The 16,816-nt window shown below is 38.2% G+C and overlaps 1 protein-coding gene across 1 annotated transcript in view; it reads right to left on the bottom strand.

Moving 5' to 3' along the window:
* Positions 1–16,816, bottom strand: part of LOC105918945 (methyl-CpG-binding domain protein 5) — a 52,006-nt gene that overhangs the window by 32,497 nt on the left and 2,693 nt on the right. The window contains exon 2 of the mRNA XM_036128160.1: positions 1,082–1,697. Coding sequence (XP_035984053.1) covers positions 1,082–1,194 — 113 coding nt within the window. The 5' untranslated portion in view covers positions 1,195–1,697. The remainder of the gene's footprint in view (positions 1–1,081; positions 1,698–16,816) is intronic.

Genomic DNA, 16,816 nt, shown 5'->3' with positions numbered 1-16,816 from the left:
ATACTATGCCAAATTAGTATTGTTTCTGGATATAGCGTTTGAGTGTGGAGACTTTTCAGAGTATCGATACTTTTGACAACCCTAGTTTAGATAATTAATGGATGAAGTTGGCAGCATTAGCGTCTCGGTTTGTTGAGAATATCAGCGTTAAATGGAGCAGTTTTCGCTGCAGGGACAGAGAATTAGGGCTGAACGATTCTGGAAAATAATCTAATTGCGATTTTTATCTTGATATTGCGATTTAATTAGATTTTTTTTAAGTTTAATTTATTGTGTCTCTTTAAACATATACAAACAACAAATCAATCTGTTTCATCGCTGTGCAGATCAGGTGCTAAAAGAGCCGCTGCGTCTCAACTCGGAGCAGAAATGACTACGATATATTTCAACCAAAATTGCGATTTGATTTTGACTTTTCTCTGCATTAACCACAAGCAACAAAAATGGCCTCTAGATAAAGATGTTTTTATTAATCAGATCATTATTCAAGAGAACAGCTTTTAATTTAATTGAACATCAATCCTTGTTGAACATAAAGTCCAACCAACAAACAAGTTAAACTGCTTGACCAGAACTTAATGCTATGGTGAGATTCCTGAAAAGTTGCTGGTAAAACCGTATGATTATGTAAACTCTAAAACAAGTAATTAAATTAGATTATCTCAAGGCTGCAGCTCTCTTCCCTTCCATGTGGAGGCAAACCCACTTTAAACATTTTACTGACACCTAAAGGACGCTTCTAATTCACTAATTGTTACATAGCCAAAAATTGCAGATCTCTGCTATTTGGAAATTGCGTTTTTTTTAAATTGCGAATATATCGAAAATGCAATTAATTGCGCAGCCCTACAGAGAAACGAACCTTTCTCCTCAGAAGAACCATTGTAGCATGGTAGCATTCTCTAGCTACGCTGGTTTAGCACTGGAACTGCTTTGGTGCCAAAAACAAACCAGAGGGCTAAGCTAGCGTAGCATCTTACGTCCAACGAGTTTCTTATGTACAACACACTTCAAGCTCCAGTTGGCATCAAAAACTTACTTCAGCAAAAGTGACCAGAGTTACGTAAACGTAATTTCTCACCTCACATACACGACGCCCCCGCCGTGCTCCGCCTTGCGCTGCCAGCCAATGGGGACCTGGACAGGGACGGCCTGCCGCTCATCTCCCGCCTCGCAGTCCTTTCCGCCATTCATTGCTCCGCTGGTTTTACGCTCGACGCCTCAGACGTGTGCCTATCAGACATGAACCGGCGCCATGTTCCGTCTTCCGAAGCCGTGGTGGAGGTGTCGGTGCTGGGAGGGGGGGGGGCGAGAGAATTGCCGGGGTCTGCAGGACTCTGCTTCGATGCCGGAGCTAACGGGCGTAGGGGTGGGGGGGTGGGAGGGTAGGGTGAGGCGGGCTCACAGCTGACCCTACCCTTTGAGCTGCATTCTGGCTACAGTACGGAACGGCGTGAGGACATCCATTACTGTATCCTGTCGTTGGGAGCCATCCGGCTGGCTGGAGGGGGGAAGGGACAGGGGGGGGGACCAGGAGTGAGTAAGTGAGTAAGTCCTTAGCTTCTCAACATTTGTCCATTTCCCATGAAAAAACAAACAAAAACAAAAAAAACAAAAATAACCCTCAGACAGGAAAATTGGGTCTTTTTAGCATATTGGTTTCCAAACACAGTTGGGTAGTGGTTTCTCCATGGCTCCTGAAAGGGAAGAGAAAAGGCAGTTAGAGTCAAAAGCTAAAAAATAATCAACATCAGGTCGTGTCTAAGATCATATCAAACTAAAGAAAAGCCAAAAACTCTTCCACAGTGACATTAAACACTCTTCATTGTTGGGGCGACCAGTTCCAGGTGAATCTAAGCTCTAACGAGGCCTCGTCTGCAGGTCTATAAAGCTGGGAACTCCTCACTCCAGACATTTTGAGCTGTGAAAGCTTCCTGGATGGGAAGAGAAACGTCTGCAGCTCCAACTTCGCTGATGCAAACGCATTTTTGACTGAGGCGGCTTATATTCCGGAATGACTAAAAAAAAAAAAAAAACCTGGCACTCGGGTTATCTGAGTCAGTCCGGGGAGGGTAAGCTGAATAAACACCTTTAACTAGTGGTGGGCGATATATCGAATATACTCGATTAGGGATGGGAATCGAAAACCGGTTCCTGTTCAGAACCGGTTCCGTGTTTTTCAATTCCGTGGCACCGTTTGGCAGCTCGCTTAACGATTCTCTTTTCGATTCCGTTGTGCTGCGGCTCTGAGCAAGTTACGCAACGTTTTTACGCAAGTTACGTCACATTTTTTACATAAGTTCCGCACACGGCATTCAGTGAGCAAGTACGACGTGACCAGGCGAAAAACCAAACAAAAAAAATGCCACCCCATCGGGGGAAGCGGTCGAAAGTTTGGTTTCATTTTAAGGAAGAGAAAGATGGCAATGAGGCGCTTTTATTGCAATCATTGCAAAATGGCATATACATCCACGGGAGGAAATAGATCCAACAGGCAGAAACACCTGCGCACACAACATGGCATACAATTTAATGAATGCCGTGTTTTTGATTCTTACCGGACAGAAGCTAAAGTTACGACCAGCATGGAAGGCAACTCTGGTGGTAAGTAGCTAGTTTTACAAAACTGGCTGGGCTTAATGTGGTGCCTAGTAAATCATATGCCATCTCTGGAAATAAACCAATTTCCTACCTCTCTTTGGGGTTATTAAGGGAGTGTGCCTTTATTGTTAATCCAGCCCTTCATTGGTAGCATGTTTAATTAGAACTACTGGTAGCTGGAATTATTACATGATTCTAGCTATTGCAATGGATGTAAGGAAACTTGATATGAAGTTGCTCCACAGTTCAGGGAGTGAGAGAAAGGTGATGCTCGTTTATTTAAATCAGGGGGAGATGAGTTTATTTCCCAAAATTGTACAGTAATGCTTTTTCATTAAACAAATGCCTTCTCTGTTAGATTTAGATGACTGAGGTTATCTAAAGGGAGATTAATAAGCAACTGTCATAACAAACTTACATTTTCTTGTATTCTTGTATCCCCCCCCCGACACACACACTGAAGGAAACTTTAATTAAACCCGCCATAAAACTGTTGAAACCGGCGTCTTCTTTATCTAAATCCCATATGACAGAAAAAAACGTTTATTTAAAATTTCCCAGCACCTAAAGAGCAACGGAAATATTTTTGAGATGCTCTGAATATGTAGCTGCGATTGGTCAGTTGATTTTATAGTCACAATACAAGCTTTTGTTTTTGGGATTTTCACATTTTTATTAGACAATTTTTGTGTCAGATTTTTCCTTGGTGTTCCTTTTGGCCGCTGGGATGTTCTGTTTTTTAAGGTCCAGTGTTGACCACTAAAGAGCTCTAATGTGATAATATTGTCATTTGTGAAAAGCTTCTATGTGCAGCTGTGGTTGAAAAAAAAATGGCTAAAATACAACATTTTAAATAAATTTTTATTTTGCAATCAATATTTAAAAAAAAAATAAAAAAAATTGACACGTTAATATGAGATATACCAATGCAACTTTAGGCACTATGTGGCTTAGGGCTAGGCGATATGGCTTTAAAATAAAATCTTCGATTTTACTTTGCCAAATCCGATTAATCGATTTCTTTTTTCCTCCTTTTCTTTTCATAAAAAGAAATGAAAAAAATTAATTTAAAAACTTGCTTTTAAGAGCGGGCTTCACATCACTTGTGTAACTTCAAACTAAGTTTAAAAAAATAAGTAAATGAGTAAATTAAAATGCCTCGCATTACGGTAAAAAAAAAAAAAGTTTCCTTTTACAATATTTTTACATATATTCAGCATTGCGTGCTGATTTCTTCACGGAAGCCCAATGATTAATTTGTATAAATAAAATCCAGATTTTCCAAAAAATTATTCTTAAAAAAATGTAAACTCGAATTAATCGATTTATTGCCCAGCCCTAATGTGGCTAAAAACATTTGTTTTTCAAGGTTATTTTAACATATCGTGATATATATCGTGTATCGTGATATAGTCAAAAGATATTGTGATATTAGATTTCCTCTCATAGTTTAGATGTTTAGAAATCCTGACCCAAAAACTGGTGAGAATAACATCTCTTTCTACAAAAACAACATGAATGGACATGTCATGTGGTATTTTTGACAAATAAACAGTGGAAGCTCTTCGTTTTGAAGCTTTTAACGACCGCTAAGTCCCATTTTTCTCCACGTGTGACCAACATGTCACCGATCAGAGTCACTGGCGGACCGATACGCTTCCAGGACGTTACTGCTGACTCACAGCTGGAAACAAACCCCAGCCATGTTGCCTCACAGGCAGGAGAGGTGGGCACCGGGGGAAGGGGCCAGCTGCTTATATCAGCCAGAGCGCCGCAGCAATCATCTCAGGAGATGTCTGCGCAATCGTATAAGTGAAACGGCTGCATCATTAAAATCTAATTTCCCACAGCTCCACGTTTGGCAAAGGCAGACGTCACAAAAAAAAAAAAAAAAGCACATTGTTCCCTTTCCATGGTTGATGTTCTCACTTGGACTCAGTGACACACAGGTGGGGAAGAAGGCTGGGTTTTCTGAGGAGGATGAGAATTGTGACCCATTTCAACCATAATTGTGATTTCCATTTCTCTCTGCTGTAACCAGTAGCAACAAAAATGGCCTGTATTTAGGGCTGGGCGATAAATCGATTTAATCGATTAATTCGAATTTACAATTCTTTAAGATTTCATTTTTGGAAAATCTGGATTTTATTTTTGCCAATACATTCATTGGGTTTCCATGAAGATAACAGCATGTGATACTGAATATATGTTTAGGCAAATATATCGTCAAAATGTTGTTAAGTGGAAACTTTTTTTTACCATATTACGAGGTACTTCATTTACTTATTTACTTTTTTTTTTAACTTAGTTTGAAGTTCACAAGTGCAGTGAAGCCTGTTCTTAGCTCAATGTGTAATACCACTAGCAGCAAATGTTTTGTTATATTTTCATTGTTTATAATGGCACGGCTGCCATCTTGTTTTACAAGCATGTTTCACAGCTTGTTTTTAGTTGCACTTTGAATTCAGGTCAACTCCCTGACGATATGCTTGACATAAAAAGCAAGGTTTTAAAATAATTTCTTTAATTTCTTTTTATGAAACAAAAAGGAGGGAAAAAAAATCAATTAATCGGATTTGGTATGATAAAAATCAGATTTATTTTTTAATCCATGTCACCCAGCCCTACCTGTATTTGTTTTTATAGGTCAGAGTATTATTATTTAAGAGAATAGCTTGTTGCGTTGGACGTCAACCCTTGTTGGACATAAAGTGAAGCCAACAAGTCTATGTATTAAACAGTTTGAGCGCTACTTAATGCTGTGGTGAGATTCCTGAAAGTTTCTGGTAAAAAGTCTGATTATATAAACTAAAACAAATAATAAAAGTAGATTATGTCACTGCTGCAGCTCTCTTCCCTTCCATGTGGAGGAAAACCTACTTTAGACATGGATCAGACACCTAAAGGACGCGTCTGATCCATTAATTGCTACATAAGCAATAATTTCAGAACTCTGCGATTTGGAAATTGCGTGTATTCAAAATTTACGGTTATATTGAAAATGCGATTAATTGTCCTGCTCTACTGCTAATGCCTGCAGAGAGAGGTCAAGACAGCATCTAAGATCAACTAAACACCAGTGCGTCTACCACATCAGAGTCCACAGTAGGGCAAAATAAAAATCACGATTTCCAAAATTAAAACCTTTAAAAAAATTGTAAATTTGAATTTATCGATTAAATCGATTTATTACCCAGCCCCACAATAGCCCCCGGTCTTATTTCACTTCCTGTCTTCCAGTTTCGACGCGTTTGAAGATGAACACGTTTGTGACGCTAAACAAATCAGCCTGAAATGAACGCATTCAGTTTCCCGAAAGTATTACAATAAAGTGACGGAAAGCTGCAAAAACATCAAGAAAAATACAAAAATTGAAGCGAAATTCGAATATCTAGTGCTACAGACAAGTTACTAGGGCTGGGTATCACCTAGGATCAGCCGATTCGATACTCGATACATCTCAGCTTGATTTGATTCCAATATCGATATTTATCACTTTCAAATTAACGCTCAAAGTCATTCTATCAACAAAACCAGCCAAATATTATATTTATACTCAGTTTATTGAACACTGATATATTAAAACAGGAAAATAAAGTGCATTTAACGTATCATAGAAACAAAAAATGTGTCCAAACGTCTGATTTTAGGGACGAAGAAGCTTCTAAAATCCTGTCGGTCATTCCGCAAATTCGTCTCACTTCCTCGCTGTGAACAGTGATGGCTGTAATAACGCCCCCTAGGGGTTGGGAGGTATATCGATATTAAAAGCCAGAATATCAATATTAAATAGTTTTTAAAAACATGGATATTAATAGGGATGCACGATATATATCAGACCGATAAAATATCGGCCGATATGGTGGAATTTTATATCGGCCCGATAAGTAAATTCCTCCGATAAAAATAGCCGATAAATTAATTAAATGTGGTGGAATTTTATTCAGGCAGAGTAAGACCTGTGGATTTTGCGTTCCTTACTATCAGGACCCAGGCATGGCTCCATTATTGCCTGACTATAAATAAACAAGCTGGGTATTAGAAGATGATAACAGCATTGCAGTTTGCAAAACCTGTTCAGAAAGAATTTCGAGAGGAGGAAAGAAAGATTTGGGTTTTAACACAACAAACCTAATAGCTCACCTGAAACATCGTCATCATGGCACCTCATTTTTGAGAATGCACTTTTATTGACTTGATTTTTTTAATTTTTATATGCGTATGTTAGTACAGATAATTTCATGTTCGAAAATTATTTGACTTGACTCCAGAAATACCTTTGCTGATAACCTTCTGAACATTTTTTAAGAAGTTTCACTTTTTTCTTTGACCTTTGCTGTGGTTATTATTTTTTTGGGTCCACAAATGCCTTTGCAGTTAAGCCATAGATTTGTTCAGTAATTTTTAAGGGATGCTCTTTGTATTCTAAATTGATTTGTGTATTTTGTTATTAAAAGCAAATTACAACTTTTTTGTGTGATGGTATAAAAAAAAAAAAAACATTTCAAGAGCCAAAAACTTTTGTTTGCTGTTATAAATAAGCCACAGCTGCTAAATAACTTGTTTTTCATAGCACAAGCGGCAGATTATGCAAAATCTATATTGAATATGAACTTATCGGTATCGGCCATGAAAAGCAGAAAAATATCGGTTATCAATATCGGTTGAAATTTTTTATATTGTGCATCACTAGATATTAATCTTTGTATCAATTTTTATGCAATTTTTAGAGCTGTGCGAGATGGATGAGATGAGACGGATGCCTTTATAAGCACATTTAAATTTCCCCTTTTTCAGATTTATGCCGACTGCAGACAACAGTCCCGTGTCACAGGGACAACCGTGCCATGAAGAAAAAGGTTACAAAGGAGGAGCAGACCAGGATCTCCTCAGCTGCAGCACGGATTAGCAGAAAGAACAGGAAGGTCTCAAAATGTTGCTGAGAAATCCTGTTGCTGTTACATCTGACCGAGAGGCTAGATGTAAAGGGGAGGTCCGCACTAAATATATCCACCTTGCAGGAGTGCAACCATTTAAGCACTTTAAATAATTTGAGACGTTCAGTAGGACTGAGACGGGTCCAAAACGGAAAAAAGGAGCAGCGCCCATTCAGCCCAGACTCTGACATGTAAAGCTTTTCTCTGATGTGATGGAGGCGAGAAAAGCTGCAACTGTTTCTGCCTGGCATTAACAATCTAAACAATGAGGCTTTGAAATCAGGCTGCGTCTACCTGATGCACATCCAGCATAACTGCACCGCGTAGATGCAGAGGCAATAAAAAAAAAAAGGTAGCACTTGAGAGACTAGACGTGTGATTCATCTGCGAGGCTGTTTATGTTGCTAGAGGCTTTAAAGACGGCGTCGCTGGTTTAGAAAAGAGACGCGTCAGGTTTTAGTCCTGCTTCGTGCTTTTTGAAATCCACCACAGGAACCAGAGAACCAAGACCGCATCACCATAAAAAAACATCGTCTTCTTGCATTAGCAGTGGTTTGCTCCGCAGAAAATGAAGAGTTTGCATCAAAGCGGCTAAAAGAACACGTTTCCTGATGAGCAGGAGTCAGAAATGAGAGACTGGTTCATCCACACTGTGTCTAGGCCAGCTGCGGCTCCAGTTGGCCCAACACCGCTGGCCTAAACAGAAGTTCATGTGGTTCTCTTTGGTTGCCATCCCTTAAAAAATTATTAAAAAACAGCCTTGGTTTTCATTTTTCAGGGCAAAAGTCGTAATCCGTGCGCTTAAATATCCCATTTCATCCTTGTGTTTTCGCGTCACTGTTTTGTTTACGCTAGTCAAGCTAGCTAAGTTGCTGCGGCGACTTTATTCTGAAATTAACTCGTGAAATTATAGGAGTTAGATCCGGTAACCGCCGCGGCGTCCGGTCAAACTTCCTTCTTGTGGAGCCGAACCCACAACTGATGAGTCGACCACTGAGCTATATAATACACTGGAGTGCTTATTTTGCCGTCTGCTGGCCGCCATCTTGCTACTCCCTACTCTCACAGAATCCCATAGGATTTGGTTACAACAACAAGCAGTTTTCTGGCTGAGTGAAAACGTTTCACAGGTAATACTACAGTCAGTGGATGTACTAACACTATCAACTACTTGGAAATTAGGTGCTGAAATACTTTACATGTTATTCATATTAAATATATAAGTATGTGTATATATGTATATATATATACATATATGTAACTATATGTTTTTGTATGTTATTTATATATTTAGAAATGTTAAATATATATATTTAAATGAATAAAATGCAAAATATTTCAGCACATGACTTTCTCAGTACTTCATATTTTTAGAACATAACATAAAAGTATATAGCATTTGACATTTTAAAAGTCTTAAGACCCCTTTGAACATGAGAAAATCCTCGTTATTCGATGCTGTAGCGCACATATTCCCTGGTTACTGGGGGGAAATAGGGAGTACCAATATGGCGGCTGGTGGCTTCAAAGCGACTCATTCTAACAGCGGGCGATTAGCACTCCAGTGTATAATATAGCTCAGTGGAGTTGACACGTTGATTTTTAATTATCTGGGTTCCTAGTAAGGCTGAACAAATAATCGCATTTGCGATATAATCACAATAAAAATAAAAAAACGCAATTTCCAAATCGCAGAGGTCAGCAATTTTTGGCTTTGTAACAATTAATGGAGCAGACGCATCCTTTAGGTGTCTGTAATGTGTTTAAAGTGGCTTTGCTCCACATGAGATAATCTAATTTTATTATTTCTTTCAGAGTTTATATAATCATACTGTTTTTACAAGAAACTTTCAGGAATCTCACCACAGCATTAAGTACGATCAAACTGAGTAATACATAGACTTGTTTGTTGGTTACCCAACGATTGATGTCCAACTCAACAAGATGTTCTCTTGAATAATAAAATTCTGATTAATAAAAACCGTTACATTTCTTGTTTTAAATAGTCCTTGTTTACAAACACCTTTATCTAGAGGCCATTTTTGTTGCTTGTGGGTAATGTAGAGAAAAGTCAAAAATAAGATCGCAATTATGGTTGAAATATATCGCAATTTAGATTTTTGGCAAAAATCGTACAGCCCTAATATGCTTAAAAAGACATGATAAATTAAACTGAAAAAACAAATCGCATTAAATCGCAATATTATTGACCCTGTTGAACTGTTAAAGCTTTTATGAAGGCCATCACGACGTCAATAGCCTATGTTTATATATATATATATATATATATATATATATATATATATATATATATATATATATATATATATATATATATATATATATATATAACTATGAATGTAAATAAGACATCATATGCCCATTCCTATTTCTTTTTGTATTTTTTGTATCCTTTTTGATCCATTGTATATATGAAGATTCACTGTATATAACTGAGTGCACCTTTCCTACTCTGCACATCTTGCCAATGTGGCAAATGAATTTCTCCATTGTGAGATCAATAAAGCCTATCTTATCTTATCTTAATCACAAGGTTTCTACACATAATTCAGGGAAAAATAACTTTTTAAAACTAGTATTAATTTTGAAATGTAAAATACTGAAGTTCAACAAGAGTTTATCCAGTCAGACGGTGATTTAATGGTAGAGGCTGGGTAAAAGGAAGGAAGGACGGTGAAATAGACTGCTTCAGTTCAGTAGTGGAGTAGTAATGACGGCTGTTCTGGTGTCAATGACGCCAACAACAGCGCCACCAACGGAGCAACAAGGAGACGAGCCCTAAAACAGGGAGCTGGAGGCCGCAGACATGTTTCCCTCCTGCTTCTCATGGGTTTTATTATCAGACCAGGGTCCGGGTCACTGCTGGTACCACCAGGCAATACCTGGACCCTACAGAGGAAGCACAGGATGGCTCATCAATGGCAGCCAGAAGGCTTGCTGGGTCTCCCAGCACCGTCTCTGGGTCCTGGAGGAGACTCCAGGAGAGCTGGACCGGGCCTTAACCCATCAGCAGGACCGGTATCCGTTACCCTGACTGCCATCAGGTACCAGGATGAAATTCTTAGACCCATTGTCTCAAGGACACCATCCATCATCTGAACAGGAGCCTGGTGTTGTCAGGCCTGCATCCAAGCAGGTGGAGCCCACAGAACCTACAGAACCTACAGAATCACTTTCGTTTCCACCAAAAGACGAGGCTTCCTTTGGTTCCAAGTCCAGATCAGGACAGATGTCCAGCAGGATTTATTTTTACCTACTGAGATCTGATGAGTTTGCAAAGAGTTCCTCTGACTTCGTTTTACAGCACTGTAGAAATTAAAGACTAAATGAAGGAAGGGAAGAAGGGAGGAAGAAAGCAGGTCTGGGTGATGCAAAGAAGGAAGTATACAAGTAAGAAAGAAGGTAAGGAGACAAGGGAGAGAGGATACAAGGGAGGAGACACCATATAGACAATGTGATGGGGCGGAAAAACCCCAGGAAACACATTTCTCCATACTTATCCTGATCTGGAGTTAAATTCCTGACGTTTCCAGACCGCCTAGGAAACAATTCATTAAATACTTAAAGGACCTTATTAACGAGAAGCGCATTTTTACCTTTGCAGTGTTTATACGGGTCTTAAAGTTGTAGCCTTGAATTTGCACAAGCGATTTTAAAATGTTTGATTTGTTCTCCTGGCTCAAATGCCTGACCGGGGCTGTAAATTAGCATTATGCTAGCAGCTCTACATACGCCGCTTTCTGCTCACCATCAGTAACGATGTTTTGGTTGTACTGTCCCTGTTAAAGTCGATAAAATTAAACCAGAAGAACAAACTACGAGCCGCTAATAGCGTGGCTCCAACATAGAGGTGAAAGTAGACCTAGAATGTTTGAAAATGTCCTTTTTACTGTTTGTAAAGATTCAGAGGAAACGCAATTAAATTTGTGGAACAAGGACGTCACAGATTCAAGACAGACGTCTGAGAACCGGTTCTTCTGAAGTAAGGCTGTCTGGGACTAATAAATGTGAAACATTATATGCAGATTTCTCAGATCTGATGAAAACAGCTTATAGTTAGAGTGGCTCATGTTAGCCTGAGCTAACTCTGTAGTTATGCTGCTATAGGCTTAGGCTACTGGAGGACATGAGGGTCTATTTCTCTCTCTCTGCTGAGTTTTCCTACTGCTCTCCAATTTACATTGTTGTTAATTCAGCTTTTCACTTTTTGTTCTCTGTCATTTCTATCTTCATAGAAGGTACACCTGGTCTGGCGTTCTGTTAGCTGTGACATCATCCAGGGAAGACAGATCACCCGCTATTACCATATAACATAGAAAGTACTCCTGGTTCAATGTGAGCTTTTGTGCTTTCTGTGTCTCTGCTCTGTCTTCTCTAAGCCCCAGTGGGTCGAGGCAGATGAGCGTTCACACTGAGCCTGGTTCTGGTTCTGCTGGAGGTTCTTCTCCCTGTTAAAGGGGAGTTTTCCTCTCCACTGTCACTTCATGCATGCTCAGTATGAGGGATTGCTGCAAAGCCATCAACAATGCAGACGACTGTCCACTGTGGCTCTACGCTCTTTCAGGAGGAGTGAATGCTGCTTGGAGAGACTTGATGCAACCTGCTGGGTTTCCTTAGAGAGGAAACTTTCTGACCAATCTGTATAATCTGATTTAATTTGACTTTGGAAAGTGCTTTGAGATGACATGTATCATGAATTGGCACTATATAAAGAACTGAATTGAAAACTACAGGATTTGGATCCAACCTTTGAACAAGAATCTAGAAATAATAATAATAATAATAATAATAATAATAATAATAATAATAATAATACAGAAAAGGGAACATTGATAAGTGCTACAGACTTTGATCAGAGCTCTAGGAAAAATGGGGTGGGTGTAACGTTTTAGATAAGAACATTCTATTTACAAGATTAAATTGAGTGACACATTCAATTCAATTTAATGTCAATAACCGATAACTAATTTATAGAAATTAAAATTGTCCGTTTTAACTTTTAAAAATAAAATCAGTGCATTTCTATCATTAAATTGCCTAATATTGGGATGTTTGACCAATGGAAGCTGCTTTATATCATTTAGCAGATTGAGTCAGAGCTGCACAATATAAAAGGTTCAATATTTGAATTGTTTTCCTCTCCTCGTCTGTCATCTTCAGCATTTTGGAAAACAACATTAGAGTCCGTCAGACTCTGTCCAGCTGGATAAATATTACATCTGGAATAGACGAGCCAACAGCTGCGGTTTGCAATACGAACATCACTGATGCTGTGATTTATATGTGATCTAATATATGTAACATCTGAAAATTAACAGCATTTTCATCGTTTCTAGTACAAATGGAGGCCATTTCCAGCAACTTCAGCTTTCAGTCCACTCTAAACCTACAGATTAAGATACATAAGAGAATATCCAGCAGGACAACAAGCCTAAGTAAACATACAGCCTGAGCTACAGCGGACTGGTTTGGAATAATGTTTATTCACAGGTTAGAGTGGCCTAGTCAAAGGCCACAGACTTAAAATATGAAGCTCACTTGCGTTCCCCTTCCAGAACGGGCATAAAATAACGGCATCAAATGCAATGTTGGTGAATATTGGAGATAAACTACCCCCAGAGGTGTGAATCAAGATGTTTCCACCTCTCCATCCACAAGCTTTGAGATGTCAGTGCCTAAGATCTGAAGAAGTGGACCAACAACATAACTGGGACGTAATCAAACAATCTTGATTCAGTCCAATAATAGAGACGGATTCACTAAGAAGCATTGCTGCACCTGATTGAGGTTCTAGTGACTGAGAACCTGAAGATCACAGGTTATGGTGGGGCTATCAGGATGAAGAGAGCTAAGCGCACTAAAAGCTAAATAAATATGTTCTTTGATGCATTAATGTATATCCAGAGGACAAGATGAACCGTGTGGGGATGTTTGGGGCTTCTGGTGAAGAACCAACGGAAGGACCTAAAGCCAAGTAGAGTCTCTATGTGTGGTGTCGGTTTGGTCATGTGACCGACGCAGCACAGGATTGTGGGAATATAACTCAAGCGGAGCATCTATCCTTTTTCATGGAGTCAAAACGTTTAAGAAACATATAATCTGATAAACAGCGGCCATACCAGCTGCATTTATAATGGCCCAGTTTTTTTATCTCCAGTCTAACCATTGTTGGGTCTTTCTTGATGTCCTTGCTCTCTTTCAGCAAGCTGACTGGGCAGTGCGCAGCAATGGCAGAGGTAACCCTAACTTGAATTTTACAATTAGTGGCATCTTGTAACCAACCCGTTCCTTATGTTAGCAGTAGAGCTGCACAATTAATCACAATTTAAAAAAAAAACTCAATTTCCAAATCGCAGAGGTCTGCAATTTTTGGCTATGTAATAATTAGTGAACCAGACGCGTCCTTTAGGTGTCAGTAAAATGTTTTATGTGGGTTTGCCTCCACATGGAAGGGAAGACAGTTGCAGCAGTGAGATAATCTAATTGTATTACTTGTGTTAGGGTTTATATAATCATACTGTTTTACCAGAAACTTTCAGGAATCTCCCCAAAGCATCAAGCTCTGGTCAAGTCAGTTTAATACATAGACTTGCTTTCTGGTTGATGTCCAAATCAATTAAAAGCTGTTCTCTTGAAAAAAATTTCTGATTAATAAAACCATTAAAAGTTCTTGTTTTAAATAGTCCTTGCTTACAAACATCTTTATCTGGAGGCCATTTTTGTTGCTTGTGGTTAATGCAGAGAAAAGTCAAAATTAAATAGCAATTTTGGTTGAAATATATCGTAGTCAGAACGCAGTCATTTCTGCTCTGAGTTGAGACGCAGCGGCTCTTTTAGCACCTGATCTGCACAGCGATGAAACAGATTGATTTGTTGTTTGTATATGTTTAAAAAGACACCATAAATTAAACTGATAAAAAAATAAATTGCATTAAATCGCAATATTAAGATAAAAAAAATCCCAATTAGATTATTTTCCAAAATCCTTCAGCCCTAGTTAGCAGGAAGGGACGATACGGTCATATTAGGGTTAGGGTGTTTTTGATGTTTCTATATGGGCATTTGATAGTTATTTGTTACAGTTATCACGCAAACAAGTGTGTTTGAAACAAATAAATAGTGGTTTGAACAACCTTTGAGTGGCCGGTAAAAAAAACAAAAGATTTCCGACCCGGGTTTTAGCATTGGCGGGTTAAAGTCTCACTGGTGGGACTGACCTGAATACTTGGAGCTGGTAAATACACAGCAGTAGGATAATAAGTATGGTGTCACATGCTGACATATAATTGCCATGGAGCAACGGTTGCTCCAAAAATTGCCAAGATAAAATTGCCCATATTTGATCCTCTAAATGTAGTTTATGGTTCCGATCGGTCAGGTTTCCTTGTCTTTATTAATTTAATGTAAACAAATTTAAGCATTTCACTGACGTTCAGGCTTTAAAAACACCAAATAAAAGCCTCATCTTTGATTCATGTCCAAATAAAAAGGTAGGGACGTTTGCTTAGATGCATAAAAGTGGAAATTTTATAACTTTCTGCTAAACTCTGCACATTTTTCTCTCCTTAGGCACTAAAAACCTGAATAAGCAGACAATAACCTCAATGAAAAATCTTAAATTCATGATGGATAAGACCATCTTTAGTTTTTGCGAGAGAAATGTGCAAAATTAGCTTAAATGCATTTTGATTGGTTTATAACTTTGCTTTAGCCAACAACATCTTTAAAAAACTGAATTCATTTTTTTTTTTAAATTTGAATATTCTTTGTGCCATTCTGAGTTGTAAAAATAACACGCTTTTCAGAAACAAACTTTTTTCTCTAACGAATCTTGATTTGTAATATTCCGTTTTTAAGCAAAGATCTCTTGCTGAATTTAAAGTACTAGAAAATTGGCATTTAATTGTGATTCAGACTTTGACATAAATCAAAGTACATGTTACACGTAAACTACATTTCTTTTATTTCTCTAAGATTAAACCGTTTCATTAATCTACAAAAGAAAATTTCCCCCACAAAGCGACTTCTAGTCCTTCATTCAGCCTTTATTATGATATTTCTCCATTAAAAACGGCAACAGATCGTAGCATGATATAAAATGTACACATTTATTTCAGGTAATATCCCCAAAAGTGTGTAATGTGCTTAGAAAGACCGTGTTTTGGCAGTCTATAGCAACTGTGCTCCTATTTTTAGCCTTTTCTACGAGGACTGCGGTTTGTGTTCTCCCATTTTAAATCAGCTGGTTTCACATTAAAGGTGCGTCTTAACACTATTTGGTCAATCATGAAAATGTTCCTCGTCTCTAAGTAAAATCTGCCCATCAGTTTGTGGAAGTAAAATTTAGCCAATAAACTAGATGAAGTTTAAATGATAATGTTCTGTGGACATTTTCTTTACGTTATCAGCAGAGATTTGTAAATTAAAAAGCTGTTTATAAAGGGGAACAACGCAGGCAGAGGCGTAACCATCAATCAAGCATCTAGACCTGCTTTTAGAACTTGGAAATTAAATAAACTATCAATTTTTATCTTATTCCAAGTAGGGCTGGGCGATAGGACGATACATATCGTACGGACGATAGAAAAGTGTCTACAGTGCTAATTCTATTCTATCGTTTCTACCATTTTATCTCGTATTCAAGAAAATATTCCCCAATGTAGACTACGACAAACTTATTAGTGTAGTCACGTAGCCTACACACAGTTTATAAGTGATAAACAAGATTTATTTATTTTTAATTCACAAAGAAGCGCCGTCTTGTGGTTTTGCAACATGACGCTGCTTTACGGCTTTTGACTCACGCGGGTTTGCGACATGCTTTACGTTACTTAACTCATGAGAGCTGAGAGATGGAGACGCAGGAGGCTGAAGTCTTAAACCCGTGCTTGCAACAAACAGAGACGGCTACGCCGGCAACCCAAGATGAAGCACTTTTACCAAAAAAGTTTCGATAATCTATATTGCCGTTATGGTATGCAAACTTTGCACTACAAGGTTAAATATTTCAGAAACTTGTAACTAACGTTCGTTCAAAAATGTGTGCTTTTCTACTCCGAAACTTAAACTAAACATTAGTGCACTTTTATTTATTTATTTTGGTAATTTAATTTAAAAACCTGTAGGATTTAGAAAAAAAAATTTGAAGGGTACTGTAGCGGTACCTCTGCCTCATTTTATGTATTTATGTTACTGCACTACAATTTATTTTTGTAATTTGTGACAGTACTATAAATGTCACTTCAAAATAAAGTTGG

This window comes from Fundulus heteroclitus, chromosome 24 (assembly GCF_011125445.2).
Source record: "Fundulus heteroclitus isolate FHET01 chromosome 24, MU-UCD_Fhet_4.1, whole genome shotgun sequence".
In the NCBI taxonomy this organism is placed as follows: Eukaryota; Metazoa; Chordata; class Actinopteri; order Cyprinodontiformes; family Fundulidae; genus Fundulus; species Fundulus heteroclitus.
The sequence above is the reverse complement of the archived record's forward strand: the minus strand, read 5'-3'. Positions and strand labels throughout refer to the sequence as shown.